The sequence below is a fragment of the Orycteropus afer genome, unplaced genomic scaffold (genome assembly GCF_000298275.1).
Source record: "Orycteropus afer afer isolate SDZICR_OR568_19922 unplaced genomic scaffold, OryAfe1.0 scaffold00448, whole genome shotgun sequence".
Lineage (NCBI taxonomy): Eukaryota > Metazoa > Chordata > Mammalia > Tubulidentata > Orycteropodidae > Orycteropus > Orycteropus afer.
The window spans coordinates 2,137,501-2,153,183 of record NW_006922035.1 but is presented as its reverse complement, the minus strand read 5'-3'; the positions used below and the strand labels follow the sequence as shown (position 1 = coordinate 2,153,183).

Genomic DNA, 15,683 nt, shown 5'->3' with positions numbered 1-15,683 from the left:
GACCTTCCCATCCCAGCTAATAGGACAGGGTCGTGGTCACCTGGGGCAGCCCCTCTGTGCTCAGCTCATGGCTTCCACTCCCTGGAGGTCAGTGCAAGCCACCACCTTGCTTCCTGTTCTTGTAGCTGTTGCGGCACGGGTGCGGAGTCAGGCTTATGGACGGTAAAACCTGTGAGAGCTGGGACTTGATGGGACGCTTTTATTTTTCTGGATCTTGCAAGGTTCCCTCCTTTGACAGGGTGCAGCCTGAGCCCATTGCTGTCTTCTGTTTTAGTGGAAGGTAGTTGAGTTTTCCTGCCCTGCCAGGTTCTGGCTTTCACAGGTTTTGCTATAGACCAGAGTAAGCCATGACCCAGCCCTGAGCCGTAGTCATGGTCATCGGTTTGCTCAGTTCCATTCTCGTAGCTCTTGTAGCGGTGCATCGCATGGAGGGTGTCCTTTGCTTCACTGACGTTTCACCAAACTCCTGGCAGCAGGAGAAAGTGAAGGGAAGGGGCAGGGCGTCCTCGCTCCTCGTAAGTACTTCCCACCCTGATGTACACCATTTTGCTTCCACTCCATTGACTGCTACTGTTTTCTCAGTATGGTAGCTACTTAGCACCCACTCACATAACCTCAAAATACAAAAACCAGTAATTGACAGATCAAAGGAGAAAGAAAGATTCTAAGAGGGATCCTGATCAAAAGGGGGGAAAATGCAGAACAGAATCTTTAATTCTGAATTTCTAGTGCAATGGAAGCTAGATGAACTCCTGAAATTACTGCCCTGAGATAATCTTTAAACCTTAAACCAAAACTATCCCCTGAAGTCTACTTAAAACCAAATGATAGATTCACTTAAACAGCAAATCATATCTGCCTTGAGTATTGTATGTTTTGATAACTGTCTATGTGGAATCACTCAGACAGCAGCAGGTAGAAGGACTAGATGGGAACCCTAGGGAGCAGTGAGTTTATGTCCCTGGGGGAGGAACAGCTCAGAACAGGGAGGTGAGCATGGCCACACCCCTGGGAGCCTGCAGTCACTGTCCCTGAGCTGTGCACGTAGATGATGATGGATCGGTGTGTATTGTGTATAGTCTCCTCAACAGCAAAAATTAAAATATTTTTAAAAAGGGAAGGTGACATGCCCAGCATCACAGTGGGGACGGTTAACATATGCCTCTCAGTAATCAGCAGGCAAAATTTCCATCAGAGAACAAAATATTTGAACGGCACAGTGATCAAACAACTGCACACCACACAATTATTCTCTTCCAGTGCACATGGAGAAGTGATCAAGATAGACCACATCTGGGCTGTAAAGCAACTCTCAGCACATTTCAGTGATTGAAATCATACATATTTTCTCAGCCCACAGTTGACTTAAGCAAGAATTCGATGACAAACACATAACTTGGTAATGCCCAAACATCTGGGGCTTTAGAAAGACAGGTCTAAGAGTCCATGGGTCACAGATGTAATCACAATGAAAATTAGGAAATATTTAGAACTAAATGAAGCTGTGGCATATTGGAACATGGGGGTTGCAGCTAAAACGGTGCATATATTAGGGAAGAAGACTGAGAAGCTCCCATCTCAAGAACTTAGAAAAATAACAGAATACGCCCAGAGAGACTTAAAGGAAGAACACGTATTCATAATAGCTAAAATTAATAACGTACAAACACACATTAGAGAAAACTGGTTATCTGGAAAAAGTAACTAACCCCTAGCAAAGGCAATGAATTAAAAAATAATCAATCACCAGATAACAGATCCTGTGGACATTAAAAAGGAGAAAATGGTATCTTGAATAGATTTTAAATACACCTACTCCTCACTTATCATTATCCAACAGTTCATCCTTATGACAATACTGAAAAATTTGCTGCTGGACTATTTTGCACATCGACAACATACATCCGGCAGTAACCAATACCCATGGGAGGCGAGAAGAACTCTGGCCGTGATGGTTAAGGCTGTGTATTCACTTGGCTGGGCTGTGTGGTTCTCAGTGCTTTGGCAGTTATGTGGTGATGTAATCTGACAGTTACATAATGATGAGATCACCCTCTATTTTGTGATCTGATGTGGACATCCTCCACTTTTGCATAGCAATGATTTTTGCATAATGACTTGCTCTTTGGAACCTGCCATGTCGATAAATGAGGAGTGTGTGTAATAATTTTGAAAATGGAGATAACATTGATGTTTTCCTTTTTCTTAATTACTGTGATTTGGATGAAGTTTACAGAGAAAACTGGTTTTCCATTCAACAGTCCATACACATTCTGTTTGTGACACTCACTGTGGTCCCCACAGTTCAACAGGGTTCTCCCCCCACTTCCTCACTGCACCTGGCACTTCCTTTCATAAGATATACATTGCACAGTTTATAAAAATTGGCACAAGCAGGAATAGAAAATGTGAGTATTCTTTATACACTAAGGCAATTTAATTCATAATTAGTGCATTCCCACCTCAAAAAGGAAAAGAAAACAAAACTCCACCTGTGGGATTGACACGTGAATTCCTTCAAAGACTCAAGGAAGGAAAAAAAGAAAATGCAGCAATGGGTAACTGAAACACAATGAAATCCCAACAAAAATTCTGGCATTTTTATTGATAAACTGATTCTAAACTTTTTTATGGAAATAAAAAACACTGAAAGTAGGAAAGAAGAATAAGGCCAGAAGCCTTATCCTGTAGATAAAAGGCGTGACATGGTTTCTTGATTACAGTGTAGGAAGTAGACCCGTGTGCAGAAAGGACAGACAAGTGAATGCAGGGAGGCCAGGTGCCCACAGGCAGAGGTGACAGTGCAGGAGAGAGCCATGGGCAGCGTTTGCGGCTAAACGTCCTGGGTCAGTTGAGTAGCTAAATGGAAGAAGGGAGATTGTGTTTGCTACAGCCCGGCATGCCTGCAGACTCAGGTGAGCTGGATCGCAGTAAATCAATCAAAGTAGGTTTCATAGACGAGGAGATTCAAAATCTTAAAATAAGCAGAGACCTTTTAAATGGGGCACAAGGGTCACTGCGTGTAAAAGAAGAGGTAAATAAATTAGATTACAATAAAATAAGAATCTCTGTTTATCAAAAGGCTATCAAGAGACTGTGAAAGCAGCTCAGAGAGCGGGGAGAGTGTTTGTCGTGAGCGATACGTGGAACCGTGATGAGGGACAGCCTGGGTGCTCGTTGGAAGCGAGGATGGCCAGACTTCGTCTCGTGTAATCAGCAGGGGCCAATCCCTGGAGAAGGACAGCATCCTTGGTAAAGAGGGTCAGTGAGAAAGAGGGCGCCCGTCACTGGGGTGGACTGACACAGTGGCTGCAGCCATGGGCTTGAGTGGACGGGCAGTGTGTCTGTCAGCGTGGGCTGGCCGTGCGTCGTGATGGCCCCGATGACACCCGGCACCAACCCGAACCTCTAATACTTCCCTTCCTCTTCCACCTTCCTCTTGTTTCCTTATGGCCTAACAGAGGCTCTGTCTTTTCTTGAATGTTATTTCAATTAATTGATTATTAAAGTTGATTCTGGGTAAAATGTGCTTCTATATCCTCTGAGAAATCATTCTGCAAAGGTATGCTTTTTTCCCACTGCCTTCTTTTTTTTTAAAAAAGAAATTATTTGGATACAAGTTTACAGAGCAGGTTGGCTTTCCGTTCAACAATTGATCCCCCTTTTGTTTTGTAACATTGGCTGCAGTCCCCACAATGTACCAGCTCTCTTCCCGCTTCTTCCCTGTCCCTTCCTCCTTCATTCCTGTCCTTCCTGCTTCCTGTGTGGCTGACGACGCCCCTTTGGTCTGCTGTGGTTGGTTGTTCTAAGGACTGCGGACCTCTCTGCTGTTACTGTTCACCTCGTAAGCCGGTCAGTTGGCTGAAAGTTGGTCCCCAGGGCTTAGTTCTGTTCCAGGCTTAAAGGGTGCCCCACGGCCATGCTCTCAGGGGTCCCTCCAGTCTCTATCAGACCAGTAAGCCAGGTGTTTTTTTTATGAGTTTGGAATTTGTTCCATGTTTCCCCACTTTATGTGAGACCTCCCATTGTGATCCCTTTCAGAGCAGTCAGCGGTGATAACTGGGCACCACCTAGTTCTTCTGGTCTCAGGGTCATGTAGGCTGGGGTTCACATGGTCCTTTGGTCTTTTGGACTAATCGTATCTTTGATTTTCTTCATTGTTCTTTGTCCTGGGCAGGGTGTGACCAATAGTTGCACCTCAGATGACCACTCACAGGTTTTCAAGACCCCAGTCACTGCTCACCACAACAGGGTGCAGAACTCTGTCTTTATGACTGTGTTACGCCAATAGACCTCGATGCCCCCGGGACTCTGGTCTGGAGCCCCCAGGCCCAGCAGCTCATCCCCACAAAGTGTTTGGTTCTAACTAGAAGTTGTCATAACGTTGCCCCCCGATGCGCTGCCACGTTCATGGATGTATTTACAGCACGTTTGAATACATAGGTAGAGACATACTCTGTCAGACCGGTATGTGTTTGTGAGTATGGTCCCACTCACCTTCCAGCCCCTGTTCACTGTGAGTGTCTATCTCTGTATCCATTTCAGGTTATCGTTGTTGTGGGATTGGGTGTGTGATAGCAGTCACCTTGGCGATCTTTCGCTCCCATGCTCCACCCTGCGTCTTCCTCGGCCTTGGCCATGTTGTGTTGACCTTCCTTCACCCAAGTTACTACCTGTCCACCCTCTACCTGGTGACGACACTCCCTTCCCTGGTGGCCTTCAAGGAATGCTTCTTGCTGTGTATAGACCCCTCTTGACTTTTTCAGTGATGATCTCCTTTTTTGATTTACTGATGTCACTCAGCATCATGTCCTCTAGGTTCTTCCATATTATGAGGTATTTTACAGGTTCATGTTATTCTTAAATGTTACGTAATATTCCACTGCATCAGGAGGTCTGGTGGGGCAGTGTCCAAGGCATTGGACTGCTAACCAGAAGGTTGGTGGTTCAAACCCACCAGCCACTCTGCGGAAGGAAGACTGGGCGATCTACTTCTATGAGGATGTACCACCTCGGAAACCCAAAGGGGGTCTTGTGGGTTGAACTCGACTCTTTGACAGTGAGTTTGCTTTGGCTTCTTCCACTGCGGGTATGCACCCTCGTTTGTTGGTCTGTTGATGGGCATTTGGGTTGTTTCTATTTTTTTTACTCTTGTCGGTAATGCTACAGTGAACATGAGTGTGTGTGTATCTGGTCATGACAAGGCTTTTGTTTCTCCAGGATAAAGACCTGGCCGTGGGGTTGTTAGCTATTTCTCTTTCCGACTTTTTAAGGAACTGCCATATGGTTTTCCACAGTGGCTACACTATTTTATTTTTTAATTTTTATTGTCATTTGGGTGAAAGTTTACAGCGCAAATTCATTTTCCATACAGCAGTCCGTTCGCATTTTATCTCATGACGTTGACTACAATTCCGTACAATGTAACAGCTCCCCTCCCACTTCCTCCCTGTATTAACTTCTTCCCTGTGTCCTTCTCTCCCGTGCACTCCCACCCCCTGAGCTGTCTCCCTGGGAAAACTCTGTCCTTCTGTTCTCTCACGATTGATCGTTCCAAGTAGTGTAGCCATCTGATGGAAACATTCAACTTATATGCCTGTCTGTTGTTTAGGGGGAAGCCACGGGAGTGAGTTCAATTGCAGACATGAAGGGCAGCGAGGGGCCATGGCCTTGGGGGTCTCACCAGGCTCTATCAGACCAGAAAACTTGATCTTTGTTTTTATGATTTTGAGTTTTGTTCCACATTGTTCTCCCACTTTATCCAGGATTTCCTGCACCAATCCCCCTCCAAGTGGTTGACAGTGGTAGCTGGGCACCATCTAGCTCTTCTGGTGTTATAGTCATGTAGGGTGAGGAGTGAGGATCGCACGGTGCACCAGTCCCTTGGACTGATTGTTTCTATGCGTCTTGGGTTTTCTTCATTCTTCTTTGCCCTGGATGAGGAAGTGGCTGCACCATTTTACTGTCCCACTAGCAGTGTATGAGTGTTCTAGCACTTGCTGGTGTATATATATATTTTTTAACTTTGCTGTTGTTGCTGGGGTGAGATGGTATCTCGTTGTTGTTTTCCATCTCTGATGATTGTGAGCATTTCTTCATGCACTTGTTAGCCACCTGAATGTCTTCTGTGGTGAAGTGTCTAAGGATGCCCTCTGCCTGTTTTGAATTGGATTGTTTGTCTTTTTTTGTTGTTAAGGTGTTGAAGTTTTCTATAAATTTTAGACCTTAGTCCCTTGCTGATACGTCCTTGCCAGACTTTTTCCAAGTCTGTAGATTCTAATGCTTGCCACAGATACACTATCAAACATTACTGGAAGTGCACCATCAGGAGACAAACTAGTCAACGGGGCCCTCCTGAAAATCAAACATTTACACATATCAAAAGATTTCACTGAAAGAGTAAAAAGAGAACCTACACCCTGGGAAAAAAGAGCCCATTGCCTTTGGCATGCTTTGTTAAATTTCCTGCTTTAAAGTCACATCTTTATGTATAGGTCTACGGTTTCTCTAGGAGCTCTGGTGGCACAGTGGTTAATGTGCTGTGTGCTAATCAAAAAGTCGATGGTTCGAACCTACCAGCCACTGCATGGAAGAAGTATGAGACAGTCTGCTTCCCTAAAGGTTCACAGCCTTGGAAACCCTCTGGGGCAGTTTTACTTCATCCCACAGGGTCACTGTGAATTGGAACCAACTCAACAACAGTGGGTTTTGCTATGCTTTCTCAAGGAGCCCAGGTGTTTAAGCACTTGGCTGTTCCCCAGAAGGTTATCACTTTGAACCACCAGCCACTCTGCGGGAACAAGATGAGACAATCTGCTTCCGTAAAGACTACAGCCTTGGAGACCCTGTGGTGCAGTTCCACTCTGTCCTCTAGGGGCGCTGTGGGTCAGAATGGACTCCAGGCAGTGGGTGTGGTTTGGGCTTTGCTTCCATGAAGATTGACAGCCTTGGAGACCCTGTGGTGCAGTTCCACTCTGTCCTCTAGGGGCGCTGTGGGTCAGAATGGACTCCAGGCAGTGGGTGTGGTTTGGGCTTTGCTTCCGTGAAGATTGATAGCCTTGGAGACCCTGTGGGCAGTTCCACTCTGTCCTCTAGGGGCGCTGTGGGTCAGAATGGACTCCAGGCAGTGGGTGTGGTTTGGGCTTTGCTTCCGTGAAGATTGACAGCCTTGGAGACCTACCCAGAGGCACCTCAGGATAAAGACTTGAAGATCTTTCAGGCCAATCAGCCGCTGAAAGCCCCGTGGAACACAGCCCTCCTCTGACCCACACGGGGTTCCCATGAGCCGGTGGTGTTGAGTCCGTCTTGATTGGTGGTTGATCGGTGGTTGGTAGGGCCCGTTGCTTCTCTGCATTTCCAGATGCTGCTGTGTGGCATGGCTTCCTGTCAGTGGAGCTGGGTTTGCTCTGACTCCTTCTAAGCCCAGTGTGGCTGTGCCAAGCCTCCCGTCCTGTGCCTCTGCCTCCGGTCGGGCCCAAGAGCAAGGCTCCCTGCCTCCACGGGGCTCTCTGTGCAGCAACACCAGGTGTGCCTTTGGGTGTCTTGACTCAGCTGACTGCACAGCTCTTGCCTTACCAAACAAACAGCTGCGTTGGTGGCTTCCGACTCCTGGCAGCCTCATGGGTCCGAGTGGAATGCTCCTGAGGGTTTCCAGTGGCTGGGTTTTCAGAAATACCTCACCAGGCCTCTCTTCCCAGGACCTGTAAGTGGACTCGAACCCACAACCTTCTGTTCAGCAGCCGAGTGTGTTCACCGTTCGCACTGCCCAGGGACTTCTGTATCTTTTATACTAAAAAGCAAAAGACATTCGCCATCGGGTTGACCCTGACTTGTGAGGTCCCTGCGTGTGACAGAGACGTGAGCTCCGTGAGGTTTTCAACAGCTGTGACCTTTCAGACGGGCATCACAGGCTTTCCTTCCCAGGCACCTCAGCTACCTGGTGAGTAGCGGACACTCCATCACTTATCCTGTGTGGGTTCCCTTTATCTTAGTGGCGTGGGTCTAAAGAAGACAAGAGGCTCCTATGTGGTGGGATGCCTGAGGGACCACACCAGTTAAAGCGTCCGTGGTTCTTAACAACACCTGGCACAACGCGGAACAGTCGCCTTGGCCTGTCGCCACAGCGGCATCCTGTTCTTCGTACAAATGGTCAAAGCTGAGTGACCAAGTGAAGACCAAGTCTGGGACCACTCAACACGGACAGCGGCACCAGGTCCCCACGCACGTCCACGTCCCTGTTGTGGTCTGACCTGGCGCATGAGGACGCAGGATATAACTGCACAAGTAACTATTCTTTCCGAAGTTACAGCCGTGAGCCCTGACTAGATTCAGGAAAGCTGCGAGGGGTCAGCGTGCGCGTCAGTCCGTGGGAGGCCATTTCAAAGCTGTACACCACAAATGGCCATTCGTCTTTTTGCTGGGATGCAACCTGCATGTTTATGACAGAAAAATGCTCCAAGGTGACCCAAAGCTGGGGTTGCCTTTAAAAATTTTTTTCAAACAAACTTCAAGAATAATGCCAGTTATGTTTCACCGCACACAAAATGAACCAAAAAGTAAAACTCATTATGGTCCATCTAACCTGCATGGGGTGGTGATTACAGTCCAAGAGCACACGTTGTTCAGAAGAATGAGCCGGGGTCAGATGACAGCTGCCCACAGGGAACCCAGTGAAAAACCCATTAAGGATACACAGCTCCATTTGATGTAGGGACTGTGGCTTAAACACTTATTGTAAAGAAAGTGGCATGTTCCCATCTTCAAGCACCTTGGTGACTGTGCACAAGTTCTATATTAATTTTAAGTTCTTGAAAAGACTTTTTTCCCCTCAAATAATACTGCAAAGAAATCTGCAGAAGACAGGCATTGGAACACAGGGCTCTAATCTTCCCTGGAGTGGATCCAACAGCACCCACTAAGGAAATGCGGGAATAGGTGAAAATCCACACCTGTGCTGACAGTGAGCTGATGCCTGAGCGCTATAGCCCGTGGGGTCCCTGGACACACCAGGACTGGGGACTCACACCAGACACACAGCCTGACACTCAGACGCATACAGCGGTCACAGCCAGATGTCAAAGAAACACAAATATGGTTCGGGCTGTGCTTAGACTAAACTCTATTTGTGGTTTATCTGAAATTCAAATGTGGCCGGGGCCCTGTCTTTTTGTTTCCTAACTTTGAGAACCTTAAGGACCCACACCAAACCCATTGTCATCGAGTGGATTCTGACCCACAGCGCCCCTAGAGGACAGAGTGGAACTGCCCACAGGGTCTCCAAGGCTGTCAATCTTCACGGAAGCAAAGCCCAAACCACACCCACTGCCTGGAGTCCATTCTGACCCACAGCGCCCCTAGAGGACAGAGTGGAACTGCCCCACAGGTTTCCAAGGGTGTCAACCTTTACCAAAGCAGACTGCCAGATCTGTGTCCTATGGAATGGCTGATGAGTTTGATTTGCTGACTTTTGGGTAGCATCTGAGTGCTTTAACCACTCCACCACTAGTGCTCCTACCCTGAGGATAATGTCCTGGAAATAAAATGGTGGTCAGCCTGATGCAAACACCCTGGTGTTCATAACAATGACAAGTGTGATGGCAGGCCGGGACCACATGGTGGCTGCCTCACTTGGGAACACCTCTACTGCTGCGAGCCAACAAGGGGCCCCTGGGTGGCGTAAACCGTCACCACTCTCAGATTCTCACTGGAGGATGGAGGTTGGAGTCCACCCATAGCTGCCTCTGAAGAAAGGCCGGGTGGCCCACTGCTGAAAAATCCTCAGTGGAACCCCGTGGAACACAGCTCTCTGAGGCCTGTGGGGTCACCGTGAGTCAGAGTTGTGTTGACAGCAGCTGCTTTGGTCTTGGGTTCTTGGATCCGAGGATGGAGGAGTCTGCTGTGCATAATGTCAGTGAGAGGCCAGTCCACAGACAGTCCCAACGCGAGACTGTGATCCCTGCCCACAGCATCGAGGACTCCCTGCCTTCACGCGTTCGTCAGATGTTTCTTGAGCACCCCTTGTCTGCGCGGCGCTCTCCAGGGCACGGCAGGGAGAAAGACCGACCCGGTGTCTCACTTACTGCCACCCAGAGCGTCTCAGGAATCGCTGTTGCGGGCCGTGGAGTGGGCTCCGCCTCGTCGCCACCCCGGGAACAGCAGCATGAAGCACTGCCTGGTTCTGCCGTCCTCACAAGCGCTGTCCGGCTTGTTCCCTCCTTGCCGCCACCGCGTCTGTCGTCTTGTTGAAGGCCCTCCTCGTTTTTGCTGACCCTCTGCTCTGCCGAGCACGATGTCCAGGCATCACAGCCTATAGGTCCTGTGACGGGGCGTACGGGATGCGGTGGAAGGACAGGGAAGGGACATGTCAGCCAGGTTGGGAGCCAATGACAGGCTCCAGGGAAATCACTGTACGGTGCTGCTGGGGAGGGGGGAAGCGTCGGCGCCGTACAGCTCAGACATCACTGAGGAAACATCTGCACTTTAACTAAAACTCACCTGGGAAATACACGTTTGTGGAAAACACCAAGTATCAGGAGTGATCACTCACTACAAAAAGTTTAAAAAACACCATCATTTCCAGTAATGACGTTTCTTCTTACACCTCGGGTAGTTTGATTTTGTGAAAAGCGCTCTGTTCGTTGGCTCGATCCACGTGAGATTACTGTTTGTGTCCTGCGACTGCTCACAGACGAGCAGCTTCAAGATCTTGTCCAACACCAGCTCTGATCACTAAGCGCAGGCGCAGCTAGACCAGGGGACCAGTGCTGCCGGGTCAACTCCGCCTCACAGCGACCTGCGCGTGTCAGAGAGAACTGTCCATAGGGTTTTCAGTGTCTGTGAACTTTCAGAAGGAGACCTGGGGGCACAGTGCCTAAGGCATTTGACTGCTGACCAGAGGGTTGGCAGTTCAAACCCATCCAGCACTGCACAGAAGGAAGATGGGGCAATGTACTTCTGTAGAGATTTATCGTCTTGAAAACCCACAGAGGGTTGCTATGACTTGGAATCAACTCAGGGGCAGTGGGTTGGGTTTGATTTTTGGTGACCTTTTCAGAAGGAGGTCACCATGCCTTTCTTCCAAGGCACCTCTGGGTGGGTTCAAGTCACCAACCTTGCAAGCCAACTGCCTTCACTGCTCCAGAGCTCCCCTTGGCTTGGTCATGCCGCTGTTGTTATTGTTATGTGCTTTCGAGTCAGATCCGACTCATAGCGACCCCTCCTTAGGTTTCCGAGGTGGTATCACTATGGAAGTGGATTGCCTAACCTTCCTTCCCAGGAGTGGCTGGTGGGTTTGAACCGCCAGCCTTCTGGTTAGCAGTCAGATGCCTTAGGCACTGCGCCACCAGAGCTCCCGTTCATGCCGCTGGATGGAAGGGTTCCTCCCTTTGGGGCTGTTGGCAGCTTTAGGAAGGAAGGCCGAAGGTGAGTGTGTGCCAGCTGGTTACTGGCTGCCAGCAGAAGCCTGCTGGGTTAGACCTGGGCTGGTCAGCCTCGTCCTCCCAGAGCCGGGGCCCGGGAGAACAGAGACGTTCCGAGACTGGCTCAGGGTCCCGGCTGTTGTTCCGCACAGCTGAGCCCCTTCCTCCTCCTCAGCCCCTTGCGTGGCTCACAGACAGCTGCGGAGGGGCCCAGGCTCAGGTGGGCAGTGTGTTTCCACAAAGGCACTCGCCTGCTCCTTTGAAACAGGACTCATACGTCTGTTGCAGAGGAGCTGAAGGTAATCATGTGGTGCCCAGTGACAAGGGTCCCGTGAGACGTGGCACCCAGGCTGCAAAGCCAGGGTGACAGACCAAAGGTTTCCACTCCTAAAACCAGCTCAGGGGCCCTTGGAGTTATGCAGTCTCCACGTGTCAGGCCCTTGGAGGTACATGGTCTTCACGTTTTGGGCCCTTAGAGGTATGCGGTATCCATGTGTTGGGACCTTGGTGTCATGTGGTCTCCACGTGTCAGGCCCTTGGTGGTACGTGGTCTCCATGTGTTGGGCCTTTGGAGGTATGCGGTCTCCACGTGTCTGTGTTCTGCTAGCAAAAATAAGCCTGATGTGACGTTTTGGATTTTCCTCCCCTGAAGGAGGAACTCGTCTGGTAGTGACTGAAGAACAGTGCTGTCCGTACAGCGGCATGGCCATGGCCTCCTTGAGGATCTGCGTGTAACAGAGTGAGGCACCCTGAGTCTCAGGTCTGAGCATCCAGTTTCACAGGACGTGCATGAGCTTGTCCACTTGAGAACTGTGACGGACGGAATCAGTTCAAGCTTCTGTAGAGGTCTCCTCCAGCAGTATCTTCCGAGCCCCTTCCCTCCATCTCCAGGAGGTGACAACTTTGAGGTGTTGGTGGTGAAGGTGTCCTCCCAGCACGATCTTCCGAGCCCCTTCCCACCATCTCCAGGGGGTGACCCTTGGTAGTGGGGGTGGTGTTTCTGGAGGTCTTCTCTCAGCACCATCTTCTGAGTGTCTTCTCGCCACCTCCGGGTGGCTGACACTTTGTCTTGGTGGTGGTGGTGGTGGTGGTTGCCATCCAGTTGGCTCTGATGTGTGGCACCCTCACGTGTAACAGAACAGACCGCTGCCCCGTTCCGCATCGCCACTGTGAGCACTGGCACGTCTCAGTCCATTGTCGCGCCCATTGTATCATCCGTCTTGTGGACGGTCCCCTTGTTTTTGCTGGTCCTCTACTTTCCACACACGTAAGGCTTCTCTAGCTCGGGGTCCTTCCTGACGCTACAGTCAGGTAAGCAAGTGGAAGTTGGCGATGATGCAATGATATTCTCATCAGCTGTTCTGTGGAAGCAGATCTCCAGGCCTTTATTCCTAGTCTGTGTTAGTCTGGAAGCTGTGCTGAGACCTGTCGACCATGGGTGACCCGGTGTATCTGAAATACTGGTGACATGGCTTCCAGCATCAAGCCACGGCACAGTGACACGCTGACAGAGCATCACTTTGCTTTTTGTGTGTTTGTATGCCTACCTTTTCTGCGTGGCATGTCCTCCTGCGTTCCGACATACTTCGTTGTTGCGGTGTGGGTGTCGGCTTGATTCTGACTCATGGTGACCCCATGGACGAGGGTCCTGTGGAACTTTCTAGGCTGTAATCTTTCCAGGAGCCCATCACCAGTTCCCTCTTCCTCAGAGCCCCTGGGTGAGTTTGAACTGCCAACTCTTTGGTCAGTAGCCAAGTGCTTATCTGTCACGCCGCGTCAGCTTTAATTGATTTTAAAACCAGTGTAACTAATATCGAGTGAGTTCATTCCAGTAAGTGTCTTGTTTGTTAATGAGTAGTGTCACTGGCCTGAAGGTCGGCGTCCGCGTGGCCTGTGCCGCATGCCCACTGCCATGACTCTAATGCCCGCCCTCCACTCTCCCCCTGCAGCCGCTGAGACCCGCGGGATCCTGGAGGGCGTGCAGAGGTTCTCGGTGCTGCCCACCTACCTGCCAGTGACCTACCGCATCAGCGATGCCGACGTGGCCTTCTTCCTCAAGGAGGCCAACCAGGACATCATGAGAAACTCGAGTCTGCAGTCCAGGGTGGAGTCCTTCCTCGTCTACAAGTCCGCGAGGCTGCCCGTGCTCAGCGCCAGCTACGGGCCCTTCTCCGTCCAGCAGGTCGTGCCGCAGGACCTCCTGCTGCCTGCCCACCCCTTGGGGTTCGCCAGCAAGTTCTCCCTCAACTGGAAGCTGAAAGCCTACATCCTGCGGGACAGGGTCTACCTGAGCCGGCCGCAGGTGCAGGTTCTGTTCTACATCGTGGGCCGGGACTGGGACGACCATGGGGCCTTGGAGCCGCTGCCCTGCCTGCGCGTGTTTGCTTTCCGCGAGACCCGGGAGGTGAGGGGCAGCTGCCAGCTGCGAGGCCCGCTGGGGCTGTGCGTGGCCAAGCTGGAGCTGTTGCCCGGCTGGTTCGGCGCCCCCACCGTGGTGGCCGGGAGGAAGAAGGCCGAGCGGCCCGGGGGGAGCCCGGTGGAGCTGTACTACGCCGTCCAGCCGGGGGCCGAGCGCGGGGGCTGTGCCCAGGGCGCCCCGAGGACCGGCCGTGGCGCGCGGCTGGGCCCTGGTGACGCGGAGGAGTTGGTGCCACCCCTGCAGAGAATCGGGAGCGTGTTCCTCTCGCAGACCCAGGGCCCCCCCTCCCTGCAAGAGCTGCGCCTGGACGACAAGGTGGCCGTGCACTTCCCACCCCGGAACGCCCGGCGGGGCGAGGTGCTCACCTTCCCTGTGTCCGTCTCCAGAAACGCCACCGAGGACCACTTCACGCTGAGGTGAGTGGGTGCGTGCGTCTGGGCCGGGTGGGGGCCCGCGGGGCTTCTGAGAAGGTGGCTGTGGGGTCAAGTGTGGGTGCTCCGCAGAGCAGGGCTGGGTTTTCTGGCCCTGGCGGCTCCACTCCCCTCTAAGGTCCGGGATGACGAGGTCGTGGTGGAAGCATCCTTGTGCGTGCATTTTCCGGGCCATCACCTGACAGCCAGGGGGATGCGAACATGAGGCCTCTTGTCATTTTTGAGGGTGTTGTCAGCAAGTTGCAGGAGTGAGGCTGTCTGAACGGGGCAGTTCAACGCCCCAAAGCTGGGACCAGGCTGAGGGGAGACTGCTACGCCGGTCAGAAAGGCTGGGAGCACGGCTGTGGCTGCCCGAAATCTGCTCCAGACGTGCGCGTCTGGGGTAACACGGTACCAGCCTCGGAGGAACTGCCTCGTCTCTCTCTCCAAATAGAACTTATTCGTTCAAACAGTAAAAGCACAACGTGTGGACGGGCGGGTGTCTTTGTAAGAGCGGCCCCAAAGATGGGATGTTCAAAATGAATCCTGGGCCCTTTCTGGAAAACGGGGTCTGTGTGCTGCTTGAATTACCATGTGGGAGGGGCTAGCTGTCTGGGTCACACTGGGTTTCCACCAGCAGGTTGGGTGGTTTTAAGCAAAGGGGAGTCCTGTTTTCACAGCCGTTGGGTGTGAGCCGTGATGGGTTACAGGAACCGTCCTACTTAGCTGTGTCACCGGGTGCTTTGATCTGCAGTGCAGTGGGGTGACACCTGAGCTAGGACCCAGATGACGGGGTGCCCTGCGCGTCACCCCCATTCTGCGGGAGGTCCTGCAACGCCAGGCAGCGATAATCCCTCCTCTGCCGGTGTCCATATCTGCTCGTGCCTTCTCTGTCTGTCTGTCTCTTCCTTTTATAGTTCTGTTGGACTGGAAGAGCCGTATTGTAATCCGTCTCTGACGTAAGGCCCCTTCCCTCTTTTTACTGTAACGCAGCCACCGGCCTCGTCTTTCCAGGTTGGCGCTTGGACTGTGAGAACATGGATAGACTTGCAGGGTGGCACAGAACAGCAGGGGGTGTGTGAATGATGTGTTTTTGCTGTCGTTGGGGTGTTGGGGTGAAGGGTGTCGGCAGACGTCATGGGGTGTTGGGGTGAAGGGGAAGGTGGCATTTACATGTGCGTTTAATGTTTGCTTATCACGATCTGGTACAAAACAAAGCCAAATACTAACCCTGTTGCTGACTGCTGTCTGGTTGATTCTGACCCACAGCGCCCCTAGAGGATGGAGTGGAACTGCCCACAGGGTCTCCAAGGCTGTCAATCTTCACGGAAGCAAAGCCCAAACCACACCTACTGCCTGGAGTCCATTTTGACCCACAGCGCCCCTAGAGGACAGAGTGGAACTGCCCACAGGGTCTCCAAGGCTGTCAATCTTCAC

The 15,683-nt window shown here is 51.3% G+C and overlaps 1 protein-coding gene across 1 annotated transcript in view; it reads left to right on the top strand.

The window, feature by feature from the left end:
* TMEM132D (transmembrane protein 132D) overlaps positions 1–15,683 on the top strand; it is a 554,449-nt gene that overhangs the window by 135,708 nt on the left and 403,058 nt on the right. The window contains exon 2 of the mRNA XM_007954225.1: positions 13,367–14,252. Coding sequence (XP_007952416.1) covers positions 13,367–14,252 — 886 coding nt within the window. The remainder of the gene's footprint in view (positions 1–13,366; positions 14,253–15,683) is intronic.